General features: G+C 33.1%; 1 protein-coding gene across 1 annotated transcript in view; it reads left to right on the forward strand.

Annotated features, from left to right (window-relative positions):
* Positions 1–11496, forward strand: part of LOC106468082 — a 34826-nt gene extending 23330 nt beyond the window's left edge. The window contains exons 9-15 of the mRNA XM_022396386.1: positions 5–267; positions 671–850; positions 2227–2414; positions 5319–5380; positions 6329–6537; positions 8376–8405; positions 11291–11496. Of these exons, the coding sequence (XP_022252094.1) occupies positions 5–267; positions 671–850; positions 2227–2414; positions 5319–5380; positions 6329–6537; positions 8376–8405; positions 11291–11496 (1138 nt within the window). The remainder of the gene's footprint in view (positions 1–4; positions 268–670; positions 851–2226; positions 2415–5318; positions 5381–6328; positions 6538–8375; positions 8406–11290) is intronic.
* The last annotated feature ends 5356 nt before the right edge of the window (positions 11497–16852 follow it).

The raw sequence follows: 16852 nt of genomic DNA on the forward strand, positions 1-16852 counted from the left end.
CCAGATGGTTAACTGGCTACGAACATCCACAGTATGACGACAGCCAGGATGTTAAAAATTTCTCTGGCGAGATAAACGACGGCAAGGTTACGCTGCGATTTAGTAGGAAAAGAAAGACAGGAGACAACTCCCAAGATCTCGATTTTACTTCAAAGGACGGCTTGTACTTCTTATTTCCTGTAAAAGGTGGAAATTATGACGGCGATAGTCGCAAAATTCAGTTTCATGAACAAATACCTGTGGTATCTAGTCAGAAATTTTATGTAGGTGAGTGTATTCGTAGGTTGTGTTCCTGAGCAAGAATGTATCCGTGTCTGATTTGTAAAAACTGAAAACTAATGTTTTGTTTTACCTGACAAATAAAGGACACAACATGTTTAAAGATATATACATTTTCAGAATGTTTTTCTTTTCTGTTTTTGTAATTCTATTATATTGATTTGAATTCTGGCTGTTCTTTGCCAAACGTTTAGCAAAGTGTCATTGTATAGTGTAATATATATATATTCTGATGTAGAACTTTAAAACTCCTCTCCACAATTGTTATATATACACAGATATACGTGTTATATCAGTGAATTCGTTGGAGTAACATGAAAAGTAGTTTTTCTAGCTTATTCTGTTTGCTTCTGAGTAATGTTATGATAAAAGATATATATAACTGATTCAGGGTCTAGCAGTGAACCAGACACAATATCAGAACCTGAACCAAGCAGCAAGCCAGATGCCAAGTCAGAACCTGAACCAACCAGTGAACCTAATGCAAAATCTGAACCTGAACCATCCAGTGAACCAGATGTAAAATCAGAATCTGAACCCACCAATGAACCTGGTTTCGAGAAAACAAAAGGTGCAATAGTACTTGTCAGGTCTTTATGTTTTTATGGGCAGAATTCTTTACAGTAGGTGTCTGTGACTTGGTGGTAAATTTCAAAAATAAACACACGGCACACAGTCCACTTGTTTTAAAATAATATATTAAAACCAGTCAAACGTATATATACAAATGTTCGGTATACTGTTGGTTATCACAGTTGTATCCAAAGCTTTAAAGAGTCTATTTTCCTCAAAAGTCCACGCAGGTTTTTTCGCTTACTTTAAAACACAATTGACAAGACTAATTATTCTCCTCTACTCTGTTATTACAATACAATCTATGATAATTCACTTTAAAAATCACCACTATATGCTCTTTATGGCTAAACTCACAAACACGCCTAGAACTATCTATCTGTCTAACTAACTAACTTAACGACAGCAGCCTCGAACATTCCACACACACTACTAGACATTATGATACAACAAAGCTCAATTAAAGCAACGAGAAAAAAAAATCAGAAGATTCGAGTAACATGACGTAAAACTACAACAGTTTAACTACACAACTTATGATTCGTACACAGGTAAGTAAACAAACCTGCGATAAACTATCACTTCTAAAAATATATATAAATTTATCACTTGCGCTATACTTAAACCATCTAAATCATAATACTCGCATTAACTTAAATAGTCTTGTGTATCTAATGGAACTGAGGTGATGTTCCACTGATAAAATACTTGGATTTCCTTTGAAAATAATTATTTACGAACATTTATTTTTAAGGTAAGGTACTCTGTACACACAGTTGAAAATGAACAATGAAACAGATACGAATCGTGCTGTGGGTATTTGTTTTTCAGTTTTGTACTTTTTAGACTACCTCAGCCATACTAGAATAGTCTGATTTATACTCGCCAGTACGGCAGTGCCGATGAGTTAGGCGTAGTTTGTACTTGCTTATACTGTGCCGTTGAGTTAAGCCTAGTTTATATTTGCTAGTTTGATGGTGATGATGAGTTAGGCCTAGTTTGTACTTGCTTATACTGTGCTGTTGAATTAAGCCTAGTTTCGGTAGTGCTGATGATTTAACCCCATGAAGATTAAACATTCTTGTAGGAGAGTTTGTTTCTTTGTTTGAAGTTATGCACAAAGCTACACACTGCTCTGCCCACCACGGGTATCGATACCCGGTTTCTAGCGTTGTAAGTCCGCAGACATACCGTTGTGCCACTGGGGGCTTGTAGGAGAGAGTTGATAAGGTAACCTTACAAAATTTGTACTTGCTAGTACGGTGATCAAATATAGAAATACGTAAGCAGTTGGAAAAGTTAATTTTAGAACCATCACTATTCATGAACGTTTATATCTTAATCCTAATTCTCAAATTATGTATCCACCAGTAGGTTCCTCTGGTCCATCCACAACTCCTAGTACAAGTACCACCAGGATTTATGAAACTACGCCCACCGCTATTGTCCATCGTAAGGCTGAGTACAATGTGGAACTGAAACTGCCACGAGCTTGGAAAATCGAGTTAGAAGAGGAGGACTCGGAAGAATATCGTAAACTTCAGGGGTATCTTTTAAACAATGTTAGTTTCCTTCGAGTTGCTTAGTTCTGTGTGTAGATATGTTATGTCACTTCCTGTCACGTCATTTCCTCAAGTTTTTTCTTTTGTCACTTCCTGTTACGTCATTTCCTCAAGTTTTTCTTTTTTTGTGTGTTGAATAATCACTTATATGAAACCATTTAAGTAGAACAGCATCAACAAACTCATGAATTGGTATAACTTTTACATAAACAATATGTTAGTTGTATTTATTCAATTCTAACGGAGCTTATGAATTATCATAACCAAATATTGTTGAACTTATTACGTGTTTGTTTCTTTCAATTCTCCATTGTTATTGTATGTTCATATTGTTTTTAGTTTTGTAAAATATCAAGGATAATAGATTAAACGGGAGTTACTTCATGTTTAATTACGTGATTCAAGACTAGCTGAGGTGAGTGGTTAATTGGTTTTAACTTTTGATCAAAACAACCTTCTTGCATAGATCAAGTCTAAAATTAACATATAATGAATATAGATAATTTAATACATTGTTCTTATGTTCTTACTTATGATGATTAGAATGCATTGTTCCGACAGTCGAGCAGCCTTCGTTGGGCACTTGAGACCATGCCCAGAAACATCTCAAATACAATACAATATAATAAAAGCCAGATTTGAAAACTTTCACTGGAAAACCCATTACATTTCTGGTTGTTTTATTTCAAGAACAAGTCCGATTCTTTACCACATAAGCCTGGGCTCAGAAACTGAAAAAACAACAACAACAAAAAAAAAAACGATCAACAAATGTTTATATGCACTTGTCACGTTAGGTAAAGATATTTAACCCAACCTTATAGATTTGTTTGTTTCTTTGTTAAGCACAAAGCTACAGTATGGGCTATATGTGCTGTGTTCACTACAGGTATCTAAATCCGGTTTTTAAAGTTATAAGCCTTCAGACTTGCCGCTGAGCCATATATGTTTATTAAAGATATATATAAAAATCCATATTTATTCACAAACAGTTCACTAACATTCATCAAATTCTTTATATATATTTAGCTATACCTTAACCACTATAGATCTATTAAAGGCTGATTTGAGCACGTTAATATAAGTAGTGCGGGATTACTCCCCTTATCTCACTGGATCAGCGTATTATGTCGCTAAACTTTGATGCTCAATACCTGCACTAAATCAAAAAGCAACAGCATCACTGAAAAAATTACTCGTGAATAGTTTATTTTAGGTAATGATCTAGTTATATCCTCGCTCCCCTTATTCGATGATGAGCGGTAAGCTTGAGTGCTTGTAATCCTAAAATTCAAACTGCTGAAAAAAAAACTATAAGAAATAAAAACCTTTTGATTTCACCATCTTACACATCGATAATAGGAACGAGTACAAGATAATTAAGTTTTATAGAAATACAATATTATTTACATTAAGCATAACCTTGAGTTTGTTTCACCATTTATTTTAAAGACAAATCTTTGTTTCCCTCTTTTGATTTGTGACAAATCCTGTAATTCACGGTTTTTATTAAGGCTCATATATTTTTATTGCTTTGAATTGGCAGTTTAATTATATAACATTGCACTAACCTTTGAACTATTCTTTTTATGACCAAATACAATGTCATATTTTAATAACCTTTAATGTAGTTACACGGAAAATGTACACTGTTTTATACCGAGGTTGAGCACGTTACATTAAAACGATTTTGGAGCCTCATCAAGCCGTTATAGCTCATGTCGCCACGTTCGATAATACTCCATCTGACGATAGTGCATCTTGATAACAGCCTTGCAGCGTTGTCCCCATTGTAAACTAATCCATCGTAAGGTTGTAATGTCCAAAGCACAACACTCCTGCATGATTGAATTCTATATAGTATTTGAATACGACGGTTTTCCATCGCCCGTTTCAACATTCTGATCGCACAGAAATTTATAGGCGCTACATCTGGTGACTTAACTGGTATGTATTCTTATGGAATAGCATGAATACCCGTTTAGTTCTCAAGCTGCTTGAAGTATGTGATGTTTGAATGAGAGGTATGACTGGAAGGCTAATCTTGGTGACATATTATCCTGTTGGCCTTGTTTCTAGGTGGAAATCCTTCTTGATTGTAGTGGATACTGATACCTTGGACACGTGGACGCTTTTTGCCACTGACCTTTGTAACAAGATTTCACACTTTCCTTACAACATCTGAGGTACTGTTTGTTGCAGGTCTTTTTTCTGGATTATTCTGATTACCTCAGGTTGATCCATATTCCTTTGTTTCCCAGTGTCATCAAACACTGATAAATTTTAAATCCTCAATATGATCACATTTGTATGATCTAAGGGTATTAATACTTTGTGGCGGAAAGGGTTGTTACATACTCTCCCCAAGAGCGATTAAATGTTAGTGGCATCACATTACCTACGAAATGCTAAATGATGTCATAATATAGTTTTGATATATACTGTACCATGCAACTTTATATGGGCTGTGGTTGTCACTTGACTTGCTGATTTGCACATTCAAAATCGTTTTAGTATAACGAACTCAACCCTCTTTAGTGTGTGGTCATTATTATTTATAGATGGAGCTACTTGTAGTAAGTTAGAATATTGATCTAAGCTAAGAAAACGTCCTATGTAGGAGATGTGTGTAACCTCTGATTCTACAATTTGTAATCCAAGCTGGCCTGATGTTGGGATTTAATGAAAAGTGTTTGCTTTGAATACTTAAAACAGCGACCTCTGATGCTGAAAACATGACCATGAAGAATAAATAAAAACTGAACGTTTTTTTCGCGATTGTGTTATTCTAATTCTTTTATTTTTGTAGGTCTTATAGTTGCATGAAATATTTGGCACATTAAGCCTATTTGAATACTTGAACTAATAGACACAAACCACAAATCCGTACCTTTGTCCGTACAGGTGTCCTCGGAACTGACGAGTATAGACGGATTTAAGGAGGTTAAAGCTGTTGATCTAAAAAAGTGAGTCCCATATCTATAATTGTGAATACTACTATATTTTAAATTTTCCTTGTACTGTTCTTTATGAATTCAATTAATTATTGCTTAGTTCACTCTTTGTTTTTGTTTTTAAAGAAAAACATTTCGATAACACAAGCCTGTGATGCTTTTATTGTCTTGAAATTTTATATCCCATGGTACGCTAAATTTGAAAATGATATCCATTTTTCTCCATCACGTACAGATTTTCCACAAAACATCATATGTACTTTTACATAAGGGAATAATTTCATTGAAATCGGGTCACATTTTGTTATGCTTAAGATGTTGACAACCACTGTCTATAGATTTCTCTAGACCAATCGCGACGTGATAGTCTTATCGATCGTTCTAGAGCCCACCAGAAACACACCGCTAGTATATAAACGGTTAACGGTCGCATGACGTGCCATTTCTGGATAGTATTTGTTTGTGCGTGCACTTTGACATTATTTTTTTCTTTTCATTATTATTTATTCATCGCTATCGCAATAAGAGGTTGTGTAAATGACCCAAACATAGTATGTTATATTTGTTGTAAATTTGATCTAAGTAAGAGTTTTTTCTTCTCGATTTGTAAAAAATCCTTACACGATAGAAAAAAAAATATCATTTTCGAAATTGCGTAACTGAATTATGGAAAATTCGTTATTAAAACCAAGACAACTTCTATAAAGTTTAACTTTGCAGGCCTGTGTAATTCAAAACAAGTTTGAACATATATCATACATATCATAAAAGAATCATACGTAATAAGGACTCTGTCATGTAACTTGTTTGTTGTTGTATTTTTGTTTGTTTATGTGTGTGTTTTTGTTTTTTTACGAGGAATGTAAAAACAACATAGGTTGTGATTAGTTTTCCCGTGAAATTTTGTGACTTTCTTAAACATTTTATGTGGATAATATAGTGTAATAATGCTGTTAACAGCGTCGAAGCAGAAAACGACACAGTTTTGGTAAAGATGATGATCGTCATGCTAGAGGAGACCCCAGCTGAAGGAGTTACACCTTCTGATGAGGATCTCGTTGCCCACCACATGTCAGCTTTAACCACCAAGCTCAACAACACCGTCAGCAAAGGATTTGTTGGTGATCTGGAGGTTGACCCTGCTTATCTCGTTATTCAACCTTCCTCCGGTAGGGAAGGAACCTTGGTATTTGTTTTGTTTTTGTTATCGAGCACAAAGCTAACCGTTGGGCTATCTGTGCGCTGCCCAACAAGGGTATCGAAGCCCTATTTTAAGCGTTATAACCTCAAGATGTACCACTGAATCATAATGGAGCATTGAATCTTGAGGAGATGTTAGTTGTATATTGTTGGAATAAAGCTATACTATAGGCTACCTTGTACTCTGCCCAACGTGGGTATCGAAACTATATTTTAAGCGAAGTCCTAAAACTTACCGCTGAGCCACCGTGGGGCAGGAAACCTTGAGAAGATAATGTATTGTTGTTGTTATAATAACATTTACTGTTTGGTTCCGTTTTAATATTTTTACCTGTAGCCATAACCTCACGGTGTCGTTATTACCCTGGGGGAATAACATAAAATTGTAAAAACTGTCTAAAGGTGACAACTTTAAAACTCGTAGTACGTCCAAATCAAAACCATTTTTTGTTGATTTGTCGAATTAAAAAATCAAATAAAATGTGAAATTGTTTTCATCACTTCATAATAACACTAACATCAATAGATCCATAAGTGTGGCCAAGATTTGTATTACGAGTTGTGTGACGATAACTCGATAATTAATAAATCATGCAGAAATAGATATTCATCCAAGATTTACAGATAAATTAGATATGATCTACTCATTAATTAATTAAAGTTTATGTGTACGTCATAATTATACGCATACATATCCATTTTGATACTTATTTTACCGCCCCCCCCCAGTGGCACAGTGGTATGTCTGCAGACTTGTGTCTCTCGAAATCGGGTTTCGATACCCGTGATGAGTAGAGTACAGATAGTCCTTTGTGTAGCTTTATGCTTAATAACAAACAACAACAACTTATTATATACCGTAGACACACTGTTATTTGAATCCTTCAGTTTAAGTACCATATCATATCGTACTGACCAGGAGAGTACGTAGGTGTAAACAAACAGTCACAGCCTTCTGAAAACGTAAGTTTGCCTGGTCAATAAGGTGTAAGACGGGTGATGCTAGCCCGTTCACGCTGTATTGAGAAACAGAACCGCTGGCCGTACAGTACGTTTAGATACGTTATGGTTGTGTTAAGAATATAAGTGTCGCTGTTAACCAGAAAAAGGATATGGCTGGTCGTGAAATTAATGTTTATTAGTGGTCCAAAAGAGGGCTAGTTCGCAACCTCTGACACCCCCCCCATGATCCCCCTGAGTTTAATAGATGTGACCCCGTTCAGCTAGTATATTTGATGCCAATGAATAAATATTTCTTGTAGTTTTATACAGTAGTCAGATAATGTTTTCATAGTTTTGTGCAACATTTAGATGATTATTTTTACAGTTTGGTAAAACATTCACATAATGCATTTTTACCGCTTTGTAAACCGCTCTAATAATGTTCGTAATTCAGTAGTCAGTATGCGATTTCGGTGTATTTGTCTCATGTAATATTAGTGTATGATTTCGGTGTATTTGTCTCATATGATATCAATGTGTGATTTTGGTGTATTTGTCTCATATGATATTAATGTGTGATATTGATGTATTTGTCTCATATGATATCAATGTGTGATTTTGGTGTATTTGTCTCATATGATATTAATGTGTGATATTGATGTATTTGTCTCATGTGGTATCAATGTGTGATATTGATGTATTTGTCTCATGTGGTATCAATGTGTGATTTCGATGTATTTGTCTCATGTGGTACCAGTGTGCGATTTTGGTGTATTTGTCTCATGTGGTGTTTATTTTAGATTATAACTAAGTAAAGCATAACAATATGTTTAACAGGTTTTTTTGTTTATTTTTTTACTTTCAGTTGTAGAAGTTGGACCAGATGGAGTAGAAGGTAGGTACAGTTAAGCGCTGTCATTATAAAGTCAATATTGTTCAGTCCAATTATGTTTTATATCCAAACTTAAAACGAAATCTTTCAAACATACCGAGTCTAGAATGACAAATCATTAATTTATGAAGAACCCATTTAGGATAGTTTAACATGCTTTCCATTTAGGATAGTTTAACATGCTTTCCATTTAGGATAGTTTAACAGGCTTTCCATTTAGGATAGTTTAACAAGCTTCTTATTTAGGATATTTTAACAGGCTTCCCAGTTAGGATAGTTTAACAGACTTCCTACTTAGGATAGTTTAACAGGCTTCGTATATAGGATATTTCTACAGACTTCTTATTTAGGATATTTTTACAGGCTTCACATTTATGATAGTTTAACAGGTTTCACCGTGATGTGACAGAAGACGACGTTTCGAAAGTCCAGTGTCATATCAGGAGCGAAACTTCTTCTTTCCGTTTCCAATGGTCCTGGTGGTTTGGACACTCGAATCGCAATGTACGGGTCGCGGGTTCGGATCCCATCTCCGAACATGCTCACCATTTAGACCGTGGGGCGTTATAATGTAGTAGTCAATCCCAGTATCCGTTGGTAAAAGAGTTGCTCAAAAGTTAGCGATGGGTGGTGTTGATAAGCCGCCTTACGTGTAGTCTATCACGAGTACCTTTGCGCGAAATTCGACAAAAGAAACAAACAAACAAAACCCGTTTCCAATGCAATTATCTGTCACCCTGTTCTTTAATTTTAACTTTATTAACAAATTATCGTCACTGTTTCGTTTGTTACACTGCAGTCCTAAAGCCTTTTTGCATTGGTTAGTCATCATTATCATAGTACATGTAACGATACTTATCTAATACAGTGCACTGTTGTATTAATGACGTTTATTAATACAAACATTAGTCTAAGACTGCGCTTGTTGATTCAGACAGAACTGCTAACACTTCAGTTTGCTTCTCGGTTCAACAATCTACATCTGTCGACCGCCCCCTCCCCTAACTACCCTCACACACACATCAGTCTCATAGTAATCAGCATTATAAATTTTGAGCAAAAAAAAACAAAAACAATCAAAGTTTCAGGCTAGTTCTACATTTACATTTGTAATAATTACCTAAATAACTTTCGTGGTTTGTTTGTTCAGTCTTTGTATATCTGCCCATCTAAGTATTCCATATACTCAATCCGAGTTGTTTACAAGACTATTCAAGAGATTGTAGAATAGACTAGATAACTAAAAAGAACATGTTGTTGTTGTGTTTATATTTTGTATAGTTCTCTGTACGTTTTGTCTTGTTTAGTAAAATATATAATTGTTGTTTATCTCTCGTAATTATGTCTTAAAAATTTGGCTGATAAACTTAAATTTTGTATTTTTTAAAGAGATAACTCCAACTCAAGCCAGTTTTTGTTTTCGCTAAGGAAAGATAAAATCCTGATAAAACAAATTATGTATCATCTGAAGAGAAATCATTAATGTTACAATATATTAGTGAGGATGAGAGGTAAAATAGGTTAAGTTTGATTGAAAGCCAAGAGTCATTGTAAGAATTTAAAAGTCGGTAACTAATTAGTGTAGTTGTGTTCTGACATTCAGATACAATAATAAATAAATAACACAATTAACAACATTTCTAAAATGTGGAATCTATATGTTTCGACGTTTATCACGTCCTCATCATCTTGGAAAAGAAATACATCAAGAACGACCTTTGACATGAACTCCTAAAACGGGAGAATCACATTTAATAAGATTCAACATAACGTCCAATGAGTGTTAGAAAAGGACACGTGTCACGAGTAGTCTTGGAACCCGCAACCTTTACCAAAGAACCAACTACTAGGCCACGCTGCTCCTTGGTCCCAACTGACAACTGCAAGTTATACATAAATGAATTACTGCTTTTACTCAGTCGTAAATAAACTCCCCAGCAGCTACTAGACAGAGTAAACGAAGCAGCAGAAAGATTCCCTATTCCAGAAAGATCAAAGTGCTTTCACAAAAATTAAAAAAAAAAAAAATTCCAGGTGCCTAGCTCCCAAAAAATAACTTTCTAAACAACGTAAACTTTGTTGTCACGATAAAACACCATACATTGTTAGAATAATCACTATTAGCTTAAATTGAAAAACTTAAAACTCACTGTTATCGTTCATAAGAAAACTAATTAATTGCCTGATATATTGTCACTTGTAACAGATCCCCACAAGTTATCATTCCTTTATAATTCCTAATTACCTAATTATTATAAGAAAATAAAATACAAACTGGATCTTAAAACCGTATTATATGATTCACAAAACAAATCACCTGGAAAATATCATGTGCCCGAAATATTGTGATATTTTAATAAAACATTTTTTTTTGTTAGTGTACTTTCCTTATTAAAACACAATTGCCAATAAAATAAATTTTAATATTATTATCGCAAGTATTATTTTATGATGAGGTTATATTGATACTTTGAAATAACATTTGTTGTTTGTAATAAGTTGGTTTTTGTTAAATTTTGCGCAAAACTACAAGAGGACTTTCTGCGTTAGCCGTCCCTAATTTAGCAGTGATAGACTGGAGGGAAGGCAGCTAGTAAATATCACCCACCAACAACTCTTGGGCTGCTTTTTTTCTCCAACGAATAGTGTGATTGACCGTCACATTATAATGTCCTCACGGCTGAAAAAGCGAGCATGTTCAGTGACGAGGATTCGAACCAACGACCTACAGATTGCGAGTTCAGCGCCCTAACCAGCAGGCCATGCAAGGCTTGGTTATAATAATTTTGTTTTGTACTCATGCTTGGGGGCATTGTTTTATGAAAAAACAAACAAAAAATAATTTATTTATTGTAATTTTCAAACTTTTTTTTTTCTTTTTTTCTTAGCATCAAAACCTAGTCGGCGTCTAGACGATATAACCATTTATATAATAATTGCTGGTATTGCAGCACTGGTTATCCTGGTAGCTATACAAGCAACCTTCATGGTTTGTAGGAATAGGAAACGAAAAGGGGTGATGAAGACTAATAGGCCGAAGGACTGCGAGTGTGCAGGTTGTAAAGGCAAGCGTCGAAATTGTTATCGAATGTGAATTTCTTTTTCTGGCCTTAGTTTCAACTTCTTTATGCATCATAAGAGGGCACTTTATATTTCATGTAGCTGCATTGTGTCATTTCTTATCCTTTATCAGATACTGCGTGTGTGTGTGTGTTTTTTTCATTAATATCCTATACTGCAACCAAAAGGTCGTAGTCTGATCATTTATTCTGTAAACTGTATCATTTTTATACACCCATTTTCTTTTTTGTTATATATAGATAGATATGTTATTCCCGCCCTTTATTTCCTTTGAACGTTTTGGAATCAGACCAGGGCTTTGACAGTTCGAAATATATGATGGCCCTTATGATGTCATATAGTGATAATAAGCATATTTTTCCTGTCAATTTTCCTAAAATAAAACGAAAACTATTTTACATCACAATGACAGAGAGAATAGCTTGGTTTGTACTACTGGACTTTCCTCCATTACGTAATACATTTTACTTGTTGAAGCTTGATCTTCTCTTTGGCTTGAAATCTTAATTATGAATTGGCAGAATTCGCTATGAATCCTTGTCTTTGTTAATGGCGACAGACTTGGAAAGGTTTTCATAATGTTAATTCTATTTGACGGAATACTTTAAGCATATGACAGTCCTCAAGCCAAGGATTATTGTCCAATGAAAATTATTCATGCTAATTCAACTTGCAGTTTAAATCATATATTAATTATTCAGAATATATTCTGGAAATACTTATCTTTCATAACCACGTAACTTACTTGACTAGAATATATATATATATATTTAAATATAAATACAGGAAACTTATTAAGTGATGAAATATTCAAAATCCTTTTTTTAAATCAAAATGATCCAAACTAGTAAAACAGTAGTTTTTATTTAATTTCTGTAGTGCATATTGGTGTATAAAAGACATTCTAATGCTAGAAATAAACGATCTTATAACACCAAATTTGTTATTTTTCTTTAATTACATAAACTCAACGTTTCGCTTTTCAGCTTCATCATGAGTGTTCTACTAAAACACAAACCGTAGCTGACAGTACAACGATTTAGATTGTTTAAAAAATCAATCATTTAAATTATTTAATTATTATTTAAACCATTTGAAGCTTTGTGCTGTCAGTTACGGCTTATGTTTTAGTAAAACGCTTCTGAAGAAGCTCTAAGTGAAACCATGAGTGACCAACTAAAGAAGAATATCAAATTTCGTATTATAAGATCGTTTATTACTAGTATTAAAATGGTAGTCTTGTCTGTGATGCCAAAGTGGCGTCAGCTGAAAGCCTATTGTGCAGCACGTGTACGAATATTTATTGCTGGGTCCAAAAACGTCTGAATACAAAATATATAATGAAAAGATATAAACAAAAAATAAAACAAATTAAAGCTTAACTTGGTGCAGAACTGAATTAATTTGAACATGAAAATATTCTAAATGGAAAACTGGTAAATTTAGCTATTTTAAACTATTCCATTTATTGAACAGTAAATGCCGATGCATATGTGTATTTGTACAATTGATTATAGCTTTCCGTGTGTACTTGTGAATATTAATGTATCGCAGGTTTGAAAATTTAATAAAATAAATTGTTTGTGTTTTTAAGTTGTATTAATTTTATGCACAATATCAATACTTTAATTCGAAATATTTCATGGTTTTTCAAAACAAAAGCCTTATCCAAAGTAGAAATAAGCTTTATCAAAAGGATTAGTTCAAACGTAATCACTATAGAATATCACAATTATTAAAAGGGTATCAGAGTAGAATAATTTAAAAGTTTTAGTTCAAATTCAATTTTAACAAACATTATGATTATTTATTTTCAACTTTCAACGTTATTTAGATTCATTAATTAACATTTCATAAGCATTTTTACATGTTCTACAGTAATTCCTGTACGCTGAACCCAAAAATGATATCCGTTTTTCTCAATCATGTACATATTTTTCACAAAACGGCATTTGTTCTTTGAATCATTTCCAGGTCACATTTTGTTATGCTTAAAATGTTGATAACCACTGGCTATAGATTTCTCTAGACCAATCGCGACGTAAGAGTCTTATCGATCGTTCTAGAAACGACGAGAAACACACCACTAGTATGTAAACAGTTAACAGGACGCACGAATGTCATTTCTGAATAGTATTTGTTTGTGCGTGCATTTTGACATTGTTTTTAAAATATTGTTTATTCGTCGCTATGACTACAAGAGGTTGTTTAAATGACCCAAACATAGTGTGTTACATTTGTGGTAAATTTCTTGTAAAGAAACAAAGGCAAAACATTACAGAATTCATCAAAAAAGCGTTTTACGCGTATTTTGGAATAACAGTTGGGGACCGAGACAAATCAAGTTTGCACCGTTTGTGTCGAAGAGTTGAGACAATGGACTAAAGGTAAGAAAAAGTCTTTGTCTTTTGGAATTTCAGTGGTCTGGCGTGAGCCTGGAAACCACCGAGATGACTGCTATTTTTACTCATGTCACATGCAAGGTTACAACACTCTAAATAAAAAGGAAATTTCTTATCCGAACCTTCAATCTGCTGAAAGACCACAACACGTAGTTTTGAAAATAAAAAACAGATTTCCCAAACAAAAATCAAGATGAATGAGGATGTATATTCGTTTGACATCAATGTTCTTCCCTCTTTTTCAGTTTGTTTGTATTTTTGTTAACAAATATAATAATAAAAAAGTTTCATTGTAGTAAACGAAATAATAATTTGATCCAACTAAGAGTTTTTTTTTTCTTCCCGATTGTAAAAAAATCCTTACGTGATTAAAAAAAATAATATTATTTTCGAAATCTTCGTAGCTGAATTATGGAAAATCCGTTATTAAAACCAAAACAACTTCTCTGAAGTTTAAATTCGCAGGTCTGTGTTATATTTAATTAGTTTTACAGTAAGCTTATTAACACTTCAGTGAATGTCTATAAAAGAAAAAAATCGATGCCAATTTTAAATAAATTCGTCAATGACCTAATTTTGTTTTTCTGTGTAAACCTGCTATTATGTTATAGTTTTTGTTTCTTTTTGTTAAAAGCTACACTGGCTTGCACGTTCTGATGGCACAGATAACTCAAGAACATAATATTTTCACGTTTGCCAGTTAAAAACAATAAAACTTTTATATACAACCTAAATATGTTTTCTTTGGAGTGTAATACAAAATCAACTGGAAGAAAATGCATAAAAGTTCTTTACTTACTGAATCGATAGTAAAGAATCACTTATGTCATCTGAAAGTTGTATTTTATCATTACGAATAAGATATCGGTAGTGTCCATTACTGACACTAGTATTTATTAAAGGAATCGTAAGGGTTAATAATTTAGTAGCTATAAGCTAATAACATCTAAAAACAAACTATGCAAAGAAAAATACGTCCTTTTTAAAAAACAACATTTTGATAGTAATTATAGTTGTATACTGTGTTTGCATTTTGTTAATATTAACTTTGAACTGCAAACAGATGAAATACTGAGGTATACCCATGTTTAATTTTTCTTTACAAAATATTGTTTCAACGATATCTTAGTCAGTATCTTCTAATTTAATTAAGCAATTTCTACTGTAACTGAATTTTTTTTTCGTGACAGCTACATAAATCAGTTGTTTTAATTTTGTTGAGATATGTATATTAACAAAGACTGTATTGATATAAATCCGAGATTTTACAAGATAGTTTGTTATATGGTATTTACCTTGTAACATTAGTAGTAATGCCTTCCCAGTAACGTTCATTATTATTTTATTAGAAGTTACAGTCCCCCAGTGGCACAGCGGTATGTCTGCAGACTTACAATGCTAGAAACCGGGTTTCCATACCTGTGGTGGTATAACACAAATAGCCCATTGTGTAGCTTTGTGCTTAATTACAAGCAAACAAAATTACAAGTTATAGCTTTAGCAGAAAGGAAGAACATTTTAAATACAGGTACGACGTTTTGATCACTCAAACCTTTACCGTTAAAACTTGTGTACTTGAGAATGATCGCACCAGTAATCGAAATCTCGTGCCTGTTTTAGAATTATTCTTCCTTGCTGTAAAAGCTGTAACTTGTAATAAAATAATACTTATAACCAGCAAGTAAACTCAAAACGAAACAATGGTTCATTATTTATTATTTATTGTACTTTTTGTTGTTACTGAAGCTAAAATTGAAGGGATAACCTATAGGAAGAATACTGCCAGTTCTATTGTTGTTTTTATCAATTTTAAAAACATAACCATCTTTTTCATTATTATGCATATTTTCTAAACATCTCTTTATCAATGTTATTTATATTGAATTCGACTTAGTATGAAACACTGCGCAATAAACTTACAGGACATGAAATGAAATTTTAAAACCATGATATAACTAATAAGCTTATCAATTTAAATACATTTAATCATTTTGTGGAATATTTATGATACTCCAAAGCTTCATAGCATTACTAACAGCTCCCAGGGAAATTGTTCCAAGAAGACCAAATAAAGTAAAACTAAATTCGAGTTTGCTTACCACACATTTACTAAATTTGAAAACATACCAAAGTTATTAATAAACGAATAAACGTTTAAGAAAAGCAGCAGTGAATAAATTTAACGCTAAGCCTACCGTCACTTTAATGTTGTCATGGTGACATAATAACACCACCAATAGCGTATGCAGTGTCTGTACCCGGACACCTAGCGTTGTCATTGAGCTATTTTTGCAATAATTATCATACAATTAAATACAATGATTTTTGTAAGTATTACAAAAAATAAAATACATTCATCCTTTCTTGCTTGTTAAAACTGATTAATCGTAACACTTTGTAGAAGAGTCAAAGATAACTAGTTGGTTGTATAATATAGAAGCCAAAAAGTGATTGTAAATAATAACCATATAACTTATTTTAAGAATAGTGAAAGTAACTCATATCTTTTTTTTTTTTTTTTTTGCTTACAATGACTGTAGCCTACCGCTCTTAGACAAGTTAGAGTGCTTTTAAGTTTAAGCTTGGAACATTTCGCGCATTTGTACTTTTTTTTTGCAAGTTAAGAAAGTGAACCCATAGTGTTGCAATAGAGTATTTCTTTTATACTTTCTAATAAATATGAATAGTAATCAGTAGGTCTAAAATTACTGTTAGAGATCATGTAAACTGAAGATGTTCCCTTCATAATTTGATTATTTCAGATTCAAAATCAAAGGCACGTAAGAACAACAGTGATGAATTTTCCAGGGTATTATTATGTTTTTTTTCAACTAACTTTCATTTCTAAAATTAAGCACCGGTAAATTATGAACAAATAGAAGCCGAAAACACAGAATCCTAGTTATAGTTTATAAATTTACCATAATAAATTTGAGTAAAATAACTATTAAATACGTTTATTTTTGT

This window comes from Limulus polyphemus, unplaced genomic scaffold (genome assembly GCF_000517525.1).
Source record: "Limulus polyphemus unplaced genomic scaffold, Limulus_polyphemus-2.1.2 Scaffold2864, whole genome shotgun sequence".
Classification (NCBI taxonomy): domain Eukaryota; kingdom Metazoa; phylum Arthropoda; class Merostomata; order Xiphosura; family Limulidae; genus Limulus; species Limulus polyphemus.